Below are 20584 nucleotides of genomic sequence, written 5' to 3' on the forward strand. Positions count from 1 at the left end.
ATAAGTTAGCATGACTTTTGCATCATAGCATTTTTTACGAGCTGTATTCGTTTTCTGAAACCAAGCACCCACTTTTTTTTTTTTTTTTAAATCTATTAATCGCTGGCATAAAAAACGCCATCGGCCTGAATAAATTTTACCATTATAGAATTGGGGTAGTAATTTAGGAGGTGAAAATACAGTGAAATTACAAATGCCATGGGATTTTAAAGCATGACAACTGAAGGTCTATGAAACGATTCTATGATGCATTTTTTTTTTTTTTTTTTTTTTTTTTTAATCTCAATTTAACAGCATTAGCTCAATGAAATACGTCTTCCTTCAGGTAGACTGAATGTTTTCCTGCCTTGCCAAATGTTGGGTCAGTTAGAGCTCGCGCTCGCTGTGAAGCGGGAGCAGCTGACGGAGGATTCCGCTTGGTCTTAAAGCCTTCCTCAAACGCTTACGTTCACAAATAACAATGATTTTCGCAAAAATAATGATTAATTATCAATTGATAATTTGTTATTATTTTGGTCTAGTAAAAATAATAATATGGGCTGCGAAAAAATAATGAATAAAAAGAGAACGGCTGCTGTGAGTGCAGGCATGTTTCAACCCAGTAACATGACAACACAGCGTTCCTCACAGCTAAAAAACAGACCGAGTTCAGTTCAGATGGGGGGGGCTGGGGGTAGTTCTGTATAGCTTGTGGGGGTCGAGATAAAGGTGTGAATCTCTTGGTCTTTCATATGGACAGTGTCTTATGAGGGTATCAAACTTGCAGAACAGGTTTTAGAACAACTTTAAAGAAAGGTTTGATCCATTTCAAATGTTGACTAGCTACTGTATAGCGTAATAAAGTTTATTAGTTATTATAACTTAATTTCAGAGGAAGGCCTTAACTAAAATAAAAAAAAATAAAAATAAAAAAATAAAATAATAATAATAATAATAATAATAATAATAATAATAATAATAATAATAATAAATAAATCAATAAAATAAAAAGATGCAAACTGTTGCATTAGGGCTGGGCGATGGGCCTTATGGCCTAAAAAAAAAAAAAAAAAAAAAAAAAAACGATTTTATTCACAAAAAAAAAAAAAAAAAAAACTTAAAATGATTATTCAAATGACAAATAAATTGTTCAAGACAAGTTTTAATATAATTCTTTATTATTTACCAGTCAAATTTATAACTGAGACAAGATGATTAATAAAAAGCAGTAACGTTATTACCTTAATGCTGGAAAGACCTTTATTTTATTTATTTATTTATTTTTTAATACTAGCCCATCATGCAATCATGTAATTTCCCCTCCGCGCTCGAGCATTTAATAATCACTCCGCTCCACGCTCACTGATACCAAACACTGCTCCGCACTCTGTGGATAAAGTTGAAATGTTATTTTCATAATGTAGCCTATAAAAATAAATAAATAAATAAATAAATAAATAAAATTACAGGACAGTTTCAAAGGGGATTAGGCTATTGTATGCAAACTTTTTTTCCTACCAAACGCCAAACTAATAACATTGTCAGCATTGAAAGGTATAATTGCTGCTTTCTGCTGTGCAAATTTTGTTTGTATTTAAAATAACAGTACATTTTCAGTTATTTTATCTACAGATCGATGCATTTCTTACAGATTTCTGCTCATTCAAAATCAGATACAGATGAAGTACTGTAAGATTAAACTTGTTTGAATGCATTATTGCGACAGCGATTGCGTGTGAATGTGCTGTATCTGTTTAAATCACGCTTTAACCCGAAAATATTCAGTAAAAAGGAACTCTAAAAAACTCCTTGAGAACTAGCCTGTAACTCTCGACTTTTGCCGTCATTATAGTCTTCTGATCGGAGAGATACATCTGTATCAAGCTATAGCTAAATATGTTTATCATGTGAATTCTTGCTAAATATGCAGTTATATTACGGGCCATTTGCATGACTTGTACTCGTGATGGAGCGGTGCTGGAGCGAGTGAAAACCAGAGGCTCCGACTTTTAAAAAATCGGCTCCTCGCTCCAGTCAGAATAACCCCGCTCCGCTCATACTCTGCTCGGCAGCGTGTCTCAAACGCACGGGGGAGGGTTGAGCCCAATCAGAACTACGAGCCCTGAGTGGAGCTTCGGCCGTTTTATTTTGTTGCGTCCATACAATATTTTTTTTTAGAGTGTGAAATATAAATTTTCACAGAATGTAGCCTATTCACAAAAAATAGGCCTATATTAAACCATCTCTTTAAGTTTTTCTAAATCCCAAACAGAGTCCAGACATCAGTAAAGTATCCGTCTATGAACATGTTTTATAGGTTTTTATAGGAGTTTTGGGAGACATTATATTTTGTAGACTTTATGTGATTTAAAATGCACAAACCAGAAGCACAGTATCTGCAGAGAAGGGTTGGCCATTCTCAAAACATAAAATATCAATTTTATTTTCGTTTTTTGTGTGTGTGTGTTTCAGAGGAAAAATCAGTGTTAAGGCATCTCTCCATTACAGACCGTTCTGAAAGAAGAATTTATGCAAACGCGTATAAAATGCTTTAAAAACTTTAACAGAGATGTCTAGAGGGTATTTAATAGATCTGCCTGCCACATAAGATTTTTCTAGTTACTAGTCGTTCATTTGTCATTATTCAACTAATCGCAGGTTTATATTAAATTTACATCTATAATCCATAATGAGCCTTAATATATTCCGTGCTCAAGAACATGCATTAAGCTTTGCCACAAAGCACAGGCAGAAGTAGCCCAATAATTGTGAAAAAAGAGACATTTTAATTATTTATTAATAAACAAATGTTTTCTTGTCGGCTGCAAGATGAAATTCACAGTGCTGGCTTTCTTCATTTGGACGCGCATTTAGAGAGAAATGCACCTTTACAGATAACATAATGCTTTCGTTTTGAATTGATTCGTTTAAAAGACATTTCAAGCTATCTGTAGATATATTTCTCATGTATGTGAGACACCCAGATTTTCAGTTATTTCATTATTAGGGGAAAAAATCACGTGATCGAGAGGGCGCCTGCCTGTCATGCGAATTAATAATTTTCGCACAAACACTTGAATATGAATAATAATTCACATTTTGCATATGCATTACAAGTGAATATATATATATATATATATATATATATATATATATATATATATATATATATATATATATATATTTACATGCAATTATCCAAAATAAAAACAAACAAGATTTGTAATGAAGATAAAATGTAGACAAATAAGAATAAATGCTGCACGTGCACTCAGCATCATGCGCGCAGAGCAAATCTTGCACTCTGACATTTTACAGAATATTGTACAAACCTGCATTTAAATGCGGCTGCAATTTATTTATTGCATTTATTTATTTATTTTTACTTCACTTAAATTATATGAAAGCAAGTAAAGAAGACTCCATTTAAAATCACTGAAGTTGTCAATTAATGAAGCTCTTTTTTTACATTGTGTGTATTTTGTTGATTATAATGACTTGAGTTTAAACGTGAGGACGTTTTATTAATCAGTCCATTCTTTAGCGTTTCAGTGATTTAGCTAAATCGTGCAGGTTTAATTTATTCGTTTCTTGTTTTAATTAGGCCCAGGGGCGATTCCAGGTTTTTCATTTTAGGGGGGCTCAGCCCCCAATGAGGGTATATATATATATATATATATATCATATATATAAAATGGCAACATACGTATATTATTCAAATGAAAATGGCATAAATATAAAGCATGTGTTTATATGTGCTTTATTTTCTCTGGGGGAAACAACTGTCGCGTGATGAGGGGTGAACGCAGTGAAATACATGTGGAACTTATTGCTCCCCCAGTAGACTGTATTTATGACAAAGAACTGCACATATGATATTATAACAATCTATCGATAAACACACACCTTGTCCTCTGTTTCTCGCTCTGTGCCGCTGAGGTCTGGATTGAAGAAAGTGCTGAAAGATGGGGAGGAGCCGATCGAAGTCTGCTGCCGTTTTCATATGAAATTTAAAGGGGACCGGGGCGATCACAAATTCGTGTACGGTTTATGTAATCTCAAAATTTTAGGGGGGCTGAGTGGTCATTTTAGGGGGGCTATAGCTCCCCTAAAAATGGCCTAGCGACGCCCATGAAATTAGGCCTAAATAATGGGAGCGAAATTATACAGTCCTTCACGTTTTACTAAAATAAAAAAAAAATAATTTATAAAACACGCAAGCCTAGCTCACTATGCTACCACTCTTAATGCTCCGATGCAAAGTAAACCACAATTTATTTTGAATAATATAACAAACAATTCATATTATATAAATGATACTGCACACTATTTAAATGTGTCAAATCTAAAATATGGTGTAGAGAAAATTTAAGCACAGGCTCATAGACTTCACATTTATCCTGCTTGAATTCGTTCTAAGAAACGCACATATCTTCATAAGGACTAAACTTTCATCTGTGAATATTAAATTGTTTTCTTTCATTTTACCGACTGCAGTCAAATATAACAAAAACGGTGAGGTAAAGCTGACGTTTTGCGTTGCTTTGATGCTTTGAAAACTTGTAATTAAAGCGCCACTCAGCGGTCAAAAGCTGCAAATGCACTTTGCAGACGCCGCGGCAGCGGTTAGAAACAACGTTTTGGATGGCCACCTACTGTCTATTATAGACTAAAATATGGCATACTATGTTTGTCAGCGCTTAATCTTCTTTATAAACTTGGATTTTATTTTTATTCACATTTTTCTTCACTTATTTTTGATTAATATATTCTTATACTCATGAAGTCCACAAGTTCTGGGTTTGAATCGTTTTGCATTTTAAAAAGAAAACTCAAAACAATCGTTTATGGCAATCCTACTGTATATATATATATATATATATATATATATATATATATATATATATTTTTTTTTTTTGCCTCCAAGTGTATACACATATTTAGGTGTTAATTTGATGCAAAAATAAATAATATTTGGCATAAAAACGGTTGATTTTTGTTATGAAAACTATATTTTAGTCAGGACATAATTTCTTACTTTTTATTATTTTTCCCCGTCTTGAGATCTGAAAGAAAAAGCCAAAACTATACTGCAACTTGAAAAAAAAAAAAGTGCAAATGGAGCCCATCCCAAATTGACATTCATGTACCCTGAGCTTTTAAACATACCTGATTGGATTTTTTTTTTTTTTTTAATGAGTCAATCTTTTTTAACCCCCCTCCCTCCTTCTATATTATATTATATCGTTCTTGTGTATAAATATTTGTGTTTCCTCATCACTCTCACACACTCTTCAAACAGCATCAGTGCATCATGGACTCTGTAAGATCACAGGAGACGCGGCTCGTTCTCCTTCAGATGAAGACTTCAGCTCCAGGAACTCAAGAGCAGATCATCTTCTGCTAGTCCTCCTCATCCTCTTCCTCCTCTGGGGAATATTCTTCATCTCCAGAGTCAGTGAGGTTCTGGTCCTCTTCTTCCTCACTCCTCATCTCCTCCTCACCCTCCTCCTCATCATCATCATCATCATCATCATCATCATCATCATCATCTTCCTCATCATCCTCTTCATCCTCCTCCTCCTCTTCAGCATCTCCTCCCTCAAATTCACCTTCAGAAATAAAAAAAGAAAAGAACAAGACGCTCTTAATGCTCAAGACTGGATGTTCAGATGTCATTTTTACAGTAAAATACTAGAATAGCGTCGTGAAGTTCCAGATGCCAGAAGTTGAGACTTGAAGACAAATAACAATCTTGATCAGATTATCCACTTTAATACAACGCTGAACCTATGACTTCATCTTTAAACACGTGCTACAGTAATTTCACTCTACAGCAGGCACAGCGTGTTTGAGTCTCACAGTTTATTTTTTCTGCTGTCCTCTTCGTAGTGTGAGACTGGCAGGGTTCATTCATATATAAGACTGTAGAATAGCCTGGGAACTATGTCTAATAAAAAGAGACTGTATGAGTGTGTCTCGCACTCACAGACGCTGCTGAGGAGGGCGCTGGCGTGCTGCCGCAATTCATCAATGAACTCACACATCTTTCCTTCCATCGTTTCAAACAGCGGCTCTGTGTCAACTGTGGCCTCATCAGGGAAAAACAGAGGCTTTCTCAGCAGTCGCCGGTACCTGAAACACACACACACACACACACACACACACACACACGCACACAGTGTTTTAAAAGATAATATAACTGTGGACAAACCGAATACACTTATGTAAATGTGTGAATCAAACGTCTGCTTTACCTTTTTATAGATGAATTGTATTCCTGAAAGAAACCCAAAAATATTTATATTATATTCTTTATATTAAATATTTAAACTTTTTTTTTTAAAATGTAGGTTTGGTTCAAACTGCACAACGAGGAACACTCAGTTCCTCTTCAGGAACTCGAGCTGCGTCGAACGCTTTGGGGAATGCACTTGGCGAGACCGACTCTGAATATCGTGAGCAATCTGTCCAATGGAAGGGCATGACGTCATGCGCGGGTTGACGTAACGACCAGGAAGCTATAAAAGCATGTGCACAGTCAAAAAGTCGTCTTTCAGACCGCTCTGTGTTGCATGTTGTCTGTCTGTCAGTCCTCCTTAAAAAGATTTATTGTTGTTTGTCTAAAGAGCAAGGCGAAGACTAGACATTTGAAGGGCGATTCCAGATCGCGTTATAGATTGTGTGTTCCTCCCTGCCCTCGCAACATCACGAGCGGGGATACACACAGTCTATGCATGGTTTGTCTGGGATTGAAGCACACTGAGTCGGCTCTCGAGGGGGCCGACTGTTCGCATTGTGAACGATTGCCAATGCGGATGCTTTGATCCCGGAGGGCAATTTTCGAGGAGGGAGCCTTCACCAGCGTTCCCCGTGGTGATGGCCCCACTTCTGCTGAGGCAGAACGGCAGCTGCACTCGTGGGGTTCGCAGGTGGATCTGTCAGAGTGAATGGAGATGGGCCAGTCCTTATCTCCTTCTTCATCTGCCAGATCCAACGCCCAAACCCTGGGTTCGGAAGCACGCTCTGCGGTTTCTTCCCCCCAGGGCGAGGGAACGGCACTTCACCTCTCTTCCTCCGAGGAGGTTGACGTGGAGACTGTCAGTGGGGATTCGCCACCCCTATCGCCACAATATGAGGAGCTATTGGAGGTGGTTACTCGTGCGGTAGACAGATTAAAGATCGACTGGCCTACCGAGAAACATGTTGAGCCGCAGAGAAGCAAGTTAGATAAGCACTTCCTGAGGGCGAGGCAACCATCTCCACGCCGGAGTCTTCCATTTTTTCCCGATCTCCACAACGAAAATATTCTACCCGCCTCTTCAGCCCCAATTCTCATCACTATGGCAATGTAGTGGGACTGGGAGAGCGGGGGTATAAAGCAATAGGGGGTATAGGGGGTAGGGGATCAAGTCCGAAGATTTCGAAGAACTTAGACGGACCTCTGATCTCTCCCTCCGCACCACTAAAGAGACCGCTCGTGATATTGGGCGGTCTATGGCAGCCTTAGTGTTCCAGGAGGCACACAAACAGGCGGCAGCGTTCCATAGCTTCCTCCCTCGTCGCTCTCGTGGGGCATCTGGGCGGGAGATGCCCATGCGACATACCAGCTCCTCATACTGTGAGGTACAGAGACTGAGTGTCGCCTCTCGTGTTCCCCCACGTCGGGACCAAGGGCCTCGGCGACGCTCTGAGTCGGGGACTTCCAAGCCCAAATCAGGCCTTCGGAAAATCATTGAGGCCAGGAAGTCCTCAACAAAGAGATCCTGACACCAGGGGCTCAGGAGTACAGAGGGCGCCTCTACTGGGGTAGAGCGCGGTCCACCTCATTATACGGTGCCCGTCTCACCTCAGTGCCCTCGGGAGGTCGGTCTGCCAACCCTGCCAGAGTTTCAGGGTGCAGCGGGTTCCAGCGAGCGCTGCTGTCAGTTATTTCTGCCCATGAGCGTAGCGGAGCTGAGAGGCTCACTGCCCCTTTGGGGGCCTCTTACACCAGTGGTCAGTCTCTAGAGACTAATTCCCTTAGTAGATTATTAAGCAGTGTGGAAACTACTGCCAAATGCATCTCATTGGGTCCTGGGCATGGTAGAAAAAGGCTACTGCATTCAGTTCGCCTCTCCACCACCGGGATTCAATGGGGTTATCCCGACACTAGTCGGCCCCCAGCAGGCTCTGGAACAAGAAGTGAATACCCCATTAAGGAAGGAGACCATTTTACAGCCGGTATTCCATAGTTCCAAAGAAGGATGGGGGGGTTGCATCCAATCTTAGATCTACGTCAGCTGAACCACTCAGTTATGTCACTGAAGTCCAAAATGCTCACCATCATGCATGTTGTAGCTCAAATCAGATCCGAGAACTGGTTTGTCACAATAGATCTCAAAGATGCATACTTCCATGTCTCCATTCCACAACACAGGAAGTTTCTGAGGTTCCCTTCGGCCTTGCACTCTCACCCTGCACGTTTACGAAATGTGTAGATGCAGCTCTGGTTCCTCTGCGTATGCAGGGCATCCGCATTCGCAATTATATCGACGATTGGTTGAATTTAGCTCAGTCAAAGAAGATGTCAAGATGTCGTTCTCGCTCACATGGGGGAGCTGGGTTTGAGACTGAACACCAAGAAGAGTGTACTTTCTCCAGTTCAGAGAACCACCTATCTATGCGTAGTGTTGGATTCGACCACGATGCAGGCACGTCTGTCTCCAGCTCATATCGAGTCGATCCTCACGTCAGTCAAGAGAGTCAAAGAAGGCCAGTCACTCACTGTTAAACAGTTTCAGAGATTGTTAGGTTTGATGGCAGCTGCGTCCAACTATGGTACCTTTTGGCCTGCTGTAGATGAGACCCCTAAAGTGGTGACTCAAGACCAAGGGATTTTCCCTGAGGGGGAATCCACTTCAAATGATCAAGGTCACGTGGCGATGCCTTCGTGGCTTAGACATGTGGAAGAAACCTTGGTTCTTGAATCAGGGCCCGGTGGTGGGAGCTCTTTGTCGCTGTGTAACGCTAGCAACAGATGCGTCCCTCACCAGTTGGGGTGCGGTCATGAGTGGCCATCCTGCCCACGGTCTGTGGAGCGGTTGCCATCTGACATGGCATATCAATTGTCTAGAGATGCTAGCTGTGTATTGAGCATTGAAATATTTCCTCTCAGACCTGAGAGGTCACCATGTGTTGGTGCATGCCGACAACACATCGGTGGTCTCTTATATCAATCACCAGGGAGGTCTGCGTTCGCGCCCCTTGTACAAGCTGGCACACCAGATCCTTCTGTGGTCCCAGGACAAACTCCTCTCGCTCAGAGCAGTGTATATTCCTGGGAGATTGAATGTGGGTGCAGACATACTGTCGAGACAGGGGCAGAGGCCCGGGGAATGGAGGCTTCACCCCGAGGTGGTGAAGCAGATATGAAGAGTGTTTGGCAAAGGCCAGGTGGACCTCTTTGCGATTCCGATCAGGACAGATCTACTCTCACAGGCGCAGGGCACGATAATTCACCCTCGCCCAGAGTTGTGGAAACTGTGGGTGTGGCCCCTGAGGGGGCACAGCTCATAGCATCCGGTCTCTCAGCTGAGGTGGTCGTTGAGACCCTCCTCCAATCCAGAGCTCCCTCAATGAGGAAACTGTACGCCCTGAGTTGGAAACTCTTCACCTCATGGTGCAGAGACCACCAGCTTGACCCAGCTAACTGCCCAGTTGGTACAGTTCTGGAGTTTCACCAAGCCAGGCTCTCTGCGGGGTTAACTCACTCCATCTTAAAGGTTTACGTGGCGGCCATTGCTGCTTACCATGTCCCTTTCAATGATCAATCAGTGGGTAAACCCTAGTTACATGTTTCCTCCTTGGTGTGCTGAGGCTGACGCCTCCAGTACGGTCCCGTGTTCCCCCCTGGGACTTGGTTGTGGTTCTAGAGGCTCTTTGTAATGCTCCATTCGAGCCAATACAAGATATTTCAGATAGACATCTGACTCTTAAGACTGCCCTGTTACTGGCGATCACCTCTCTCAAGAGAGTTGGAGATCTTCAGGCCCTCTCAGTGGCCCCTACCTACGTGGCCCCTGGAATGGCCAAAGCATTTTTATACCCTTGAGGGGCTTATGTTCCTAAAGTTCACGTCACAAACCATAGTACTGCAGGCCTTCTGCCCGCCTCCCTTTCAGGAGCCAGACAAGGAAAAGCTAAATTGTATTTGTCCAGTTCGAGCGCTGGACGCATACGTTCACAGAGCTGCCCTGTGGAGAAAATCAGACCAATTTCTTGTATGCTATGGTCCCCCTAAAAGGGGCTTTCCTGCATCTAAGCAGACCCTCAGTCGGAGGATAGTCGAGGCTATCAACATATCCTATGAGTCCTCTGGTCTTCCCCCTCCTTTGGGAGTCTAGGCTCACTATACTTGGGGAATGGCGGCCTCTAAGGCCTTCTCAGCAGGTGTGTCCCTCTTGGACATCTGCAGCGCTGTGGGATGGTCCACGCCCTCTACTTTCATCAGATTTTACCTAGATTTTTAATCTAGATATGCGATCCACTCCTGGCTCTTCTGTTCTCTCGCCTTAGCTGTGCTCTTCGAATACACACTAGGCAGGGATTTGGAAGTCTGGCAGTGTGAGCACATCGTTCCCCAAAGCGTTCGATGCAGCTCGAATTCCTGAAGAGGAATGTCCCAAGTTTACGAATGGAACCCTAGTTCGTCGAAGGAATGAGACGCTGCGTTGCATCGCCATACTCCCGGCACCCCTGCCAGCGCTTGCTTCCCTACTCGAAGCTGAAGCCAGCTGCTCGGCATGTGCTTTTATAGCTTCCTGGTCGTTACGTCACCCCGCCCATGACGTCACGCCCTTCTATTGGACAGATTGCACATGATATTCAGGGTCGGTCTCAACAAAGGCGTTCCCCAAGGCGTTCGACGCAGCATCTCGTAACGTTTGGCTGCGTTTGCACAGATCCAATCGATTAATAAATGACTGGTGATCGCTTCCTGCAACACATTGACCATAAGGTTATGAACAATGAAAATTATTTATATAAATGTTCAAAGTTCAGTCTGAATTATTGATATAATTGACATTGAGTGGCTCTAGCATGATTACATGCCAGCATCGACAGGTTGTCATTAATGTTTGCAGCACAAATTTCACTGAACAGATACAATAACAGTGGTTTTCATTTATCATTAGGTATAGAATTTTGAAGTTAACAAATTTAATGTGTTAAGATTAAAACATATACAGCAGGGTTATTCCAATCTTGCCCTGGAGGGCCAATGCGGTGCAGAGTTTGGCTCCAATCCTAGTCAAACACACCTGAGCATGCTAATCAAAGTTTTTGGGATCATTAGAAAATCACAGGCAGGTGACTTTGATCAGGGTTGGAGCCAAACTCTGCACTGGCCCTCCAGGGCAAGATTTGAATAACCCTGATATACAGCAAAACATGTATTAAAGCTTTCAGTAGCAAATATATTTTATGCATAAAATTAATGGGCCTGTGGCTCAAATCACATTTCTGTGCTCCTGAATGTTTCTGTGAGTCTCTTACCTATAAACCTCAATAAAAGAAGCTGGGTTTTTGTGTGAGTTATGCAGGAAACATCTGCTTCATAATTTGATATTAAGAAAAGTTATGTTTGTGTCTTCTTTGCCTTGTTATAGCTTGGAATTCACCCTTCGCCAGGAGTTTGATTGACAGGTGGTCTGACCAATCATAACAGCGAATCTGCTGTTTTGTCCGACAAACAAACCAGACAAGAGTAGGTTAACGTCGGTGGACTTGAACTTGAAAAATGGTGTGTTCTGAGGTCTTTCCGCATTTGAAACAAAATATCTTCTGCTGTTCTTTCGTGTTTATTTTGCGCTTTAACTAGTAGTAAAGAGGAAGAGATGATCGCTTCACACTTGAACTGAGGCACTACAGAGATCAGTCACGGGTTTTTATGAAGACTATTCCATTGAGAAGCAGATTTATGTGTTTACACGCAGGTCAGATCTTCAGATATCAGGTATATAAATCTGATTTAAAGTGCCCCTATTATGGATTTTTGAAAATCACCTTCCATGCAGTGTATTACACAGCTCTAAGTGAATGAAAACATCCTGCAAAGTTTTAAATCTAAAAGTGCACCATGTATAAAGTTATTGTCTTTCAAAAGAAAGAGTCGACTCAGAGTCATGAAAACGAGTTGTTTTTAAAACGACTCTTTAGCTGTTTCAAAGTGACGTCAAACTGAAACATTAGCATATTTATGCCCACCCACTTGTTTTGCGCGCAGACCCACGAAAACTTGAACCTCCCCTCCCTCAAACACCACGGCGGATTCCTGTGGAGAAGACACTGTGCTCTGCACTGTGAGGGGAGATCTGTTAGGGTTAGGCATGGGCATGGGACATAAATGTAATTTATGGTAAAATATGAAGTCTGTTAACGCCCGTTAACACAGGTCAGAGATGCTGAAGACGGATGCACAGAGAAAAATACTGTAGCAGGCAGATCACTCACTGTTCATGATGCACGAACTATTGGAAGAAAATCTTCAATATTGATTTGGGGGTTTATATGAATGTGTTTCTGAGGGCAGCTGGCTGTCTTCTGTAAAGTTTACATGGTATTTTCTTTTCATCTGGTCTCTGTATAGTTCATATTAAAGCAGTGTTTCAGCAGCAGCTTTGTTTACAGTGGTAACCAAGGAAACGCTGTATCTGGTCTGTATCTGTGTTCCAGAGGCGCCTCCTGTTGTCAGAGAATGAATCTGCATCTCATTCAGAGCTTCTGCTGTTTGTTTCTTCAGGCATGTAGTACATTTCACAAAGCTTGTCAGAACATTCTGTTTTTGCTTCAAATTGGGTTATTATTAAATCAAATTATGTGTATGATTATTATTATATAACTAAATTTTAAATTATATAAATGATATGTATATGAATTGTATAACTTAATTTAAATAACTGTAAGTACATATTTATGTTAAATAAAGATGTCAGTCTTTATTTATTATTATTTTTTTTTTTTAGGAAACAAATCAAAGAAAAAAAAAAAACTAACTCTACTTTTTCTAATATTCTGTATGTTGCGCAAAAACAAAATATTTTGTATCCAGTGGGATTTAAAAAAAAATAAAAATAACATTTCAGAGCTGTAACAACAATACCGTGATATTTTTGCTTAAGGTTATCATACCATCAAAATCTCAGACCGGCCCATGCCTAGTTAGGGTACAGTTAGGGTATTTTGAAAACTCCCAACTCATTTTCTCCTCAAACACAAAATCATCCGAAATCGCTGCAGAAGCGTTTACAAAGTGAACATGCAAGGATGGTCAAACACTCTTTCCAAAAAAAAAAAAAAAAAAAAAAAAAAAAAAAAAAAAAAAAGGATAAATAAATTTTAACAATGATGTAGGACAATTTTGAAGTTGGAGGAGAAAAGTGTTGGGAGTTTTAAGACGTATCTTGAACCGCTGTACACATCGCGGTGGCTAGACAAGACCAGCAAAAAGTGTGTATTTTTTATTTCTTTTTTTTTTTTTAAAGAAAATTACCGATCGTTTCGTTATATAAGTTGCGACTGATAAATTCTTTGCGACTGAAGAAAGGGAGACATGAACATCTTGGATGACATGGGGGTGAGTAAATTATCAGGATATTTTTATTCTGAAAGTGGAGTAATTATTTTAATATCTTGCCGTCATGTACTCTGAAGCCTACTGTAGCCTGCAAAATATGTGTTTAGTTGTGTGTATTGTGTTCGCTCCGGATGACATGTAGGTCTCTTTCTAACAGCAATATCTGTTCACTCACAATTGTCTAGAAATGTATGGATGAATAGTGAATGTTTGTCGTTGTTATTTCTTATAGTTCTGATAAAGAATAGAGCGATACGTTAGTGTACAAACTGCAGTGCTGTATCAGTATGTTTCTGCATTGGGCTAACACATATAACATGACTGTTTGGGTGTTTACCACCGATCTGTGGGCTCAGTAATGGTGATGGGTGTTCTGTTATTGACCTGCGCTGCACGCAGTAGACCAATCACCACAGACTGCATCATCAGACCAATCACAGCAGTTTAGCGTCACGCAAAGGAGGAGTTTGGAAAAATGAATCGTTAAATGAATGAGTCACTGAGCAAAGGCAAACAAAAAAAGGTGTCACAAACAGATGCTTATGCAGAAATTTCCGATCTGTGTCACAAGTGTGTAAAAATAATTTTTTTTTATGGAGGCCGCTAGTGTTTTTGGTTTTGTGTTTTGAGAGAGTATATATTTTGTGTTTTTTTGTGGGGAGTGGTGATTTTTTTTAATTTTTTCTTCCCATCACATCTGTCAACTATTGTTATAGAAACCATTTCAGATAAACCTGACCCTAAATTGTTATGTAAAAACTAAAGCTGTAGTTGGTTGCTTTCCATTTTCCCTTTTAAGAGGTCAGTTCTGTGCCAGAATAAACTGCAAAGTGGACCAGACTTCATGCTGACAGTCAAACTAAAGACGTCAGACTAGGTTAAAATTACTTCAACCACTGTCTTTCTTTCAATCCGACAACAAAACAGTTTAGGTTTCTGTCAAGAACAGTCAAAGATCATTTTAGGATTCAGGTCGTGTGTGTGTAAAATGTACCTTGATGAACTGGAAAGCGTCGCTCTCCTGTAGAAGCCTCTCAAAGCCCGAGTGAACGTCCTGCAGACGGGTTTGATCCTGTGCTATTTGACTCAGGTTCTGCTGGATTCCCGAACACTGCTCACCGTCACGAGCGCTGATACATTCACGCAGCGAGGACAGAAAAGCATCCAGGTGTGCAATAGACGTCTCTCGGAAAGCATCCAGGTGTTGATCTGTGTCGTCCCGGTAGGCCTAGAAGAGATCAGCTTTTCTGTAAAACTAAAAACTTAATGAACATTAAACAAGACGTGAAGGACAGAGTGCTTAGTCTGTAAAAGAAACTAATGCCACAGAACTAACTTCACCTTGTTTTGCCGTTCAATCTCTTTTTGTTCCAGTCGATTTTTTTCTGCCTTAAGGATCTTTCTGTTGGTCTTGTGCAGCTGAATGTCAAGATAGGCCTAGAGAAAACAACAGAGAACAAGAGCGCTCACATCTGCTGATCATGCAACACTTGGTTTGTTTCACTTCACTTTTACACACACACACACACACACACTTCCCTTCTGAGAATCCCCACCGCCATCTTAAAGAGCACTGCACTTCATCAAATGGATGGTTTATGTATTAAAATGAGCTGAAAATAGCTGTAACTTTGTTAGCTGAAGCAGTAAATGCTACACAATGATAAATGCCAGTACTTGAGTATTCAGTCATATACTGTATGTTTGAACCAGACGTTTATTTTCAACAAGAAGAGTACGATGAATAAGAATGATAGTGAAATTCATGTATCTCTCTCTAAATCTCCAGATGTCATTATCAAACTGCTAATAATGATTTAATGAGCGAAGACTTTTACTAATGAATTTCCAGTAGTGATGGAAAACACAGCTTTTCAAAGCTTTGAATCAATTGGACCAATTTCTTCCAAAACGATTCACTGTTCTGACGACTGTTTACAAATCCTATCTCAGAGAATCAGCATGATTCAGTTCTGACGAAACAAAGCCTTGTTTACTGAAGTTATGTGACTTTGGCAGTTTGATAGGTGCTTCAAACCAGTGATTAGACTTGTTTATGTTTACATTTAGTCATTTTGTAGAGGTTTTTATTTTTATATATATTTTTGTCGTGGGCACTTCTAAATACCGTGAATAATTATATATTACAAATTATTCAGAATTTGGAATGCATTTTAAGAATATTTTCCCCATCAACTGCTCAAAATGCACAACACGGCTGTATGCTGCTTTAAAGACATGAGGCTCTGATGTAAACAAGCAAGCATGAGAAGCACATGGAGGAACACGTGAGAGACGCGCTGAATGAAAGCACATTCACTCTCTGACAGCAGATGGCGCTAAACTGCAGCCCTTACCCTGTAAACCCCATAAATAAAGCAGCTGCTACTTTCTAAACCATTTTTTTTAAAATAATTTAAAATAGCGATTCAGATTTGTGGATTTGCTATGGTGTTCATCACAGAGCCAAATACTTTAATATTTAGACTTAATAGGCTATTTATTTTCAAACTTTTTTTTTTTTTTAATCTGGACTACACACATGCCCTAGATAGTGTTTGAAAGTGTGTTTGATTCTTTATTGTTCATTCACACTTTACTTAGGGCTTTTTTTAGTTAACAAACTGCCAATTGAAAAATTCCTCTGAACATTAATTAATCTTAGGTATTCCAATATTTAACACAGTTGCAACTGTGTTATTTAATGAGCTAACATGAAATAAGACTTGTATTTTTTTTTAACAAAGATTAGTAACTTCAGTAGCAAATGTAGCTATTGCTCAAGCTGTGTAATTGAATGAGCACTATGCGATGTCCGAACTGATTACACTATATTTTATGTTGCACTATTTTTATCGTGTAAAATCATTTTCTATTTTTAAAAGTGGCCTTGTTCTAAATACTTAAATTGCTGTTTTATTTTTGAGGTTATTTTTCTTCATGTATTTTTACTTTCTTTTATGGTAAAGCACTTGTGAATTACCATTGTGTATCTCCAAAATGTGCACTTGCCTTGTGTTAATGCATTAAACAGGTTAACTAATGAGGTCTTATTGTAAAAACAAAGCACTTTAATGTGTAAAACTTTTAACTTTATATATTTTTCTGTATTGCTTTATTGTATTTAAATGTTCAGTTATTTTTGTTATAAGAAAAAAGTTATTTAACCTGTTATACTGTATTATGACCACTTTTTTAAAACTAAATTTCAATACCGTGATAATACCGTATACCATGACAAAACATTATCAATTAATCGCAACAGGAAAATTTGATACCGGCATATCCCTACCAGTGATTCGAAATAAAAGGTTCGTAAAGGTTTGAAGCTTCATGAAGTAGTGTTTAGAAAGCAACAATCACTAGAAACACAGCCTTGTACCACAATGCCTGAGACTCCACTGCTATGAACAATCACTGTGTCTGATCATAATTGTAAAACACTAAATAAATTATAAAGGGGTTCAAAACGCTTTGGAATCTGATTACAGAAACCCTATTTGGAGTTTTAAGTGTGAACCGATGTTAGAAGAGTCACTGGGCCTGGACACAGCGGACCTACCTTGAAATCCTTCATGGTGTTCTTCAGTGTTTTGATGGCGTGTCCCGAGTGCGTTCCCTCGATGGTGCAGGCGTTGCAGAGGAACAAGCGCTCATCCAGACAATAGTAGCGGAACATCTCGTCGTGCTCCAGACACTTCCTCTTCCTCATGTCTCCGAGCGGCTCCACCAGCGGATGCTCTCTGAACGCCGGCAGCTCCAGATGAGGCTGGACGTGCTGCGAGCACATGGACACTTCACACTTCAGGCAGGTTTTAACCGCCACTGGACCCTTCCCGTCTCCGCTGGCGTCCTCGGGACAGTAATCACAGTGAACCTGGGCGGCTCTGAGAGACGTGTCGCTCCGGCTCTGGGTGGAGCGCTCTGATTGGCCACGACGCCGGATACTGTCAGCAATGTTGGCCAGTTTGAAGTTCTTCTGCCAGTTGGCGGAGCTGCGGTGACTCTGCCGGCACTCGGGACATCGCAGACGGCCGTGGTCCGAGCGGCTCTTGAGTCTGCGCAGGCAGGGCAGGCAGAAGTTATGACCGCAGGGCAGCAGGTGTGGATCACGGTACAGATCCAGACACACTGGACACGTCAGCTCCTCCTCGAGAATGCTGCTGTCTCCAGCAGACGTCGCCATGATCAGAAGACCTGTGGAGAGCCGGACCACAACAGATCTAGAGCTACTGTTAACAATACAGTTAAAATAATAGGAAGTATTGTCGTCGCTTCATAACGTTACGGTTGAATCACTGATGGCAGATGGAGTATTCTGACGATGCTTTTCATACTTTCCTGGACCTGGACACTGTTATTTATTTGGCAGTCAATGGGACAGTCTCAAGCCCCCCTGTCTTCATCCAAAATATCTTAAATTGTGTTCCGAAGACGAACAAAGCTTTTATGGGTTTGGAAAAACATGGGGGTAAGTGATTAATGACAACATTTTAATTTTGGGGTGGAGTAACCCTTTATACAGACAGTCTACTAATACTCCAACGACTGCTGGTTGACATGTAGCTGCAAAGTTACTTTTAGGTAGCAGAACACCTAAAGAGGACTATTACAATAAAGTGTTACCAAAGTTCCTGCAGGTGACCATCATTACGGTCCAAGCACCAACAATCGGTTCATAGCTAGGGGAAAATAAATAAATAAAATGCTGATATTGTGTTTGTCTGTTCTGCATGCTAGCACTATACACTACCAGTCTTTAAAGAATTCTCTTCTGCTCACCAAGCCTGCATTCATTTGATCCAAAATACAACCAAAGCAGCAATATTGTGAAATATTTTTACTATTTAAAGTGTCCCTATTATGCCATTTCCAATAGAGCCTTTCATGCAGTGTGTAAAGTAGCTGTATGTGAATGTAAACGATCAGCGAAGCTGTAAAGCTGAAAGTGAACGGTAAATAAAGTTATCGTCTCCCAAAATAAAGAAACTCTCTACAGCCTGAACGAGTCGTTAGTGACCGCTACACATTTGCATAATTCCTGCCTATGTTCTACGCTAGCCGGCCGCGAACAACTTGACCCCGCCCACAAACACAAACACATTCTCTTTGAGGAGTTAAAAAAATTATAATAATAAAATAAAACAATATCAGGGAGTTCAAAGCGGGATTCACTAAACGCTTACTCTTGAAAGATGGATCAGTACCCTGTTTATTTGGATCAGCTGCTCCACTTAATCACAAGTATGATAAATAAAAGATGTTCATATTTTCTATCGAGCGTTCAAAATACTGAACTTTGACAATGGACGTATCTTTTCTGACACCGCTGTACGCGGCAGACCAATCAGAGCGGAGCAGGCCATCTGACCAATCAGAGCGGAGCATGCTCATGGAAAGGAGGGGTTTAGAGAGACTGAATATTTCAAGTCAAGTCAAGTCAAGTCAAGTCTGCTTTATTGTCAATTCTTCCACATGTACAGTACATACATACAGAGAATCGAAATTGCGTTACTCTCAGACCCCCGGTGCATACAGATAACACTAACAGTAGAGCCTAAAAATCTAGATCAAATATAAGATATAAGATAAAACTATACAATAAGGGAATGTAAAAAAGACATAATAGAAAAAATAAAATAAAAATAAGGTTAAATAAAAGCAGCGCTTTGAATCGTTTGTGATATTAAATGCATATTTTGAGAAAACAAAAGTGTTTTTTGACGTTGCATTGTAGGAGACCCTCAAAACAATATTAGGAACCTTAAAAATTGCATAATAGGGACACTTTAAAATAACTTTTTTCTATGTGAATCTCTGTTAAAGTGTAATGTATTTCTGTGATGCGCAGCTGTATTTTCAGCATCATTACTCCAGTCTTCAGTGTCACATGATCTTCAGAAATCATTCTAATCATTCGATTATTTATTTTATTATTATTTATTCAGGTTTCAGTTGATGAATAGAAAGTTCAGAAGAACAGCATTTATCTGAAATAGAAATATTTTGTAACATTACAAATGTCTTTATCATCACTTTTGATCAATTTAAAGCATCATTGCTAAATAAAAGTATTCATTTCTATAATCTATATAACACAATGTTACAAAAGCTTGTAATGTCATGTGAATGCTGATCTTTGGATCTTTCTATTCATCAAAGAATCCTAAAAACGGTACCGACAGGCAGACAGCACAACAACAGCATTATAACTGTGAATTATAATAATGTGTGTATGAAGCACAGCTTACCTTCAGCAGAAAGAATCTTAAGGACGGTACCGGAAGGAGGAAGGGATAAGGATAGGATCCCGCAGAGGAACTGTTACAATCACTGCTGAACACAACTACCACATCACATCCACAGACGAGGCTGACAAACAGAGCTCTCTCACACACACACACCTGACAGCAGCACAATGAAGATCACAGCACACACACTCTCATTCAGTCACAAACACACTGTTCTGTGGTTCCCTCGTGTTCTAGACACTATGAACCAGCACTCACACACAGAGACAAGCCCTGCTCTCTTCAGTGCTCTTAATCTCACACATGTTAGTACTGACCTACATGCAGCCGCTTAACACTTACTTTTAATTATATTTCTGAAAGAATCCACAGATTTGTTTTGATGCACTTGTTGAGTTGCTAGATCTACACAGACGTATAAACTAATGACACGCGTGTACAATCATCTGTGAATCATCTATAAGCGCTTACAGCCGCACAAACCTGAGAATCGATGTCGCGTGAAGCTTCCGGTTGGTTCTTCGTGTTGTTTGCTCTTATTGTGAAGAAGAGTTCATTCATGATCCGCCCACTCTCTCGCATTTCCGCTAGCAAGATTTTAAACTGCTGTCAGTTATGACATTGTTGCAAAACACCATACGGGTAACAAGCACGTCTGATTAAAAGCAGAATTTAAAAATATTTATTTTTCAGGTGCCGCACTGAACTGAAGTTATTAATAATATGCCAGTTGCGT

At 40.2% G+C, this 20584-nt stretch overlaps 1 protein-coding gene across 2 annotated transcripts; it reads right to left on the reverse strand.

Moving 5' to 3' along the window:
- Positions 1 to 5067: 5067 nt before the first annotated feature.
- On the reverse strand, positions 5068 to 20584 carry LOC109048615 (E3 ubiquitin/ISG15 ligase TRIM25-like). Of its 2 annotated transcripts, XM_042761227.1 has the most exons (8): positions 20191 to 20584; positions 19849 to 19857; positions 17160 to 17794; positions 14939 to 15034; positions 14592 to 14825; positions 6237 to 6259; positions 5969 to 6114; positions 5068 to 5591 (listed from the first exon to the last, which is right to left on the reverse strand). In XM_042761227.1, exons 3-8 carry the CDS (start codon positions 17781 to 17783, stop codon positions 5383 to 5385), a joined length of 1332 nt encoding a protein of 443 aa, XP_042617161.1. In that variant the 5' UTR covers positions 17784 to 17794; positions 19849 to 19857; positions 20191 to 20584; the 3' UTR covers positions 5068 to 5382. The 2 variants fall into 2 exon arrangements, with proteins under 2 accessions (XP_042617161.1, XP_042617162.1); XM_042761228.1 differs by lacking the exon at positions 19849 to 19857.

Source organism: Cyprinus carpio, chromosome A7 (assembly GCF_018340385.1).
Source record: "Cyprinus carpio isolate SPL01 chromosome A7, ASM1834038v1, whole genome shotgun sequence".
NCBI lineage: Eukaryota > Metazoa > Chordata > Actinopteri > Cypriniformes > Cyprinidae > Cyprinus > Cyprinus carpio.

What these genes read in the sequence shown, in the direction of transcription:
- LOC109048615 (XM_042761228.1), bottom strand. Translation starts at nt 17,783, where the DNA reads ATGGCGACGTCTGCTGGAGACAGCAGCATTCTCGAGGAGGAGCTGACG. An exon ending in AGATTGAACGGCAAAACAAG is followed by an intron (nt 14,826 to 14,938) that starts GTGAAGTTAGTT and finishes GATCTCTTCTAG; the next exon opens with GCCTACCGGGACGACACAGA. An exon ending in TACAATTCATCTATAAAAAG is followed by an intron (nt 6,115 to 6,236) that starts GTAAAGCAGACG and finishes TGTGTGTTTCAG; the next exon opens with GTACCGGCGACTGCTGAGAA.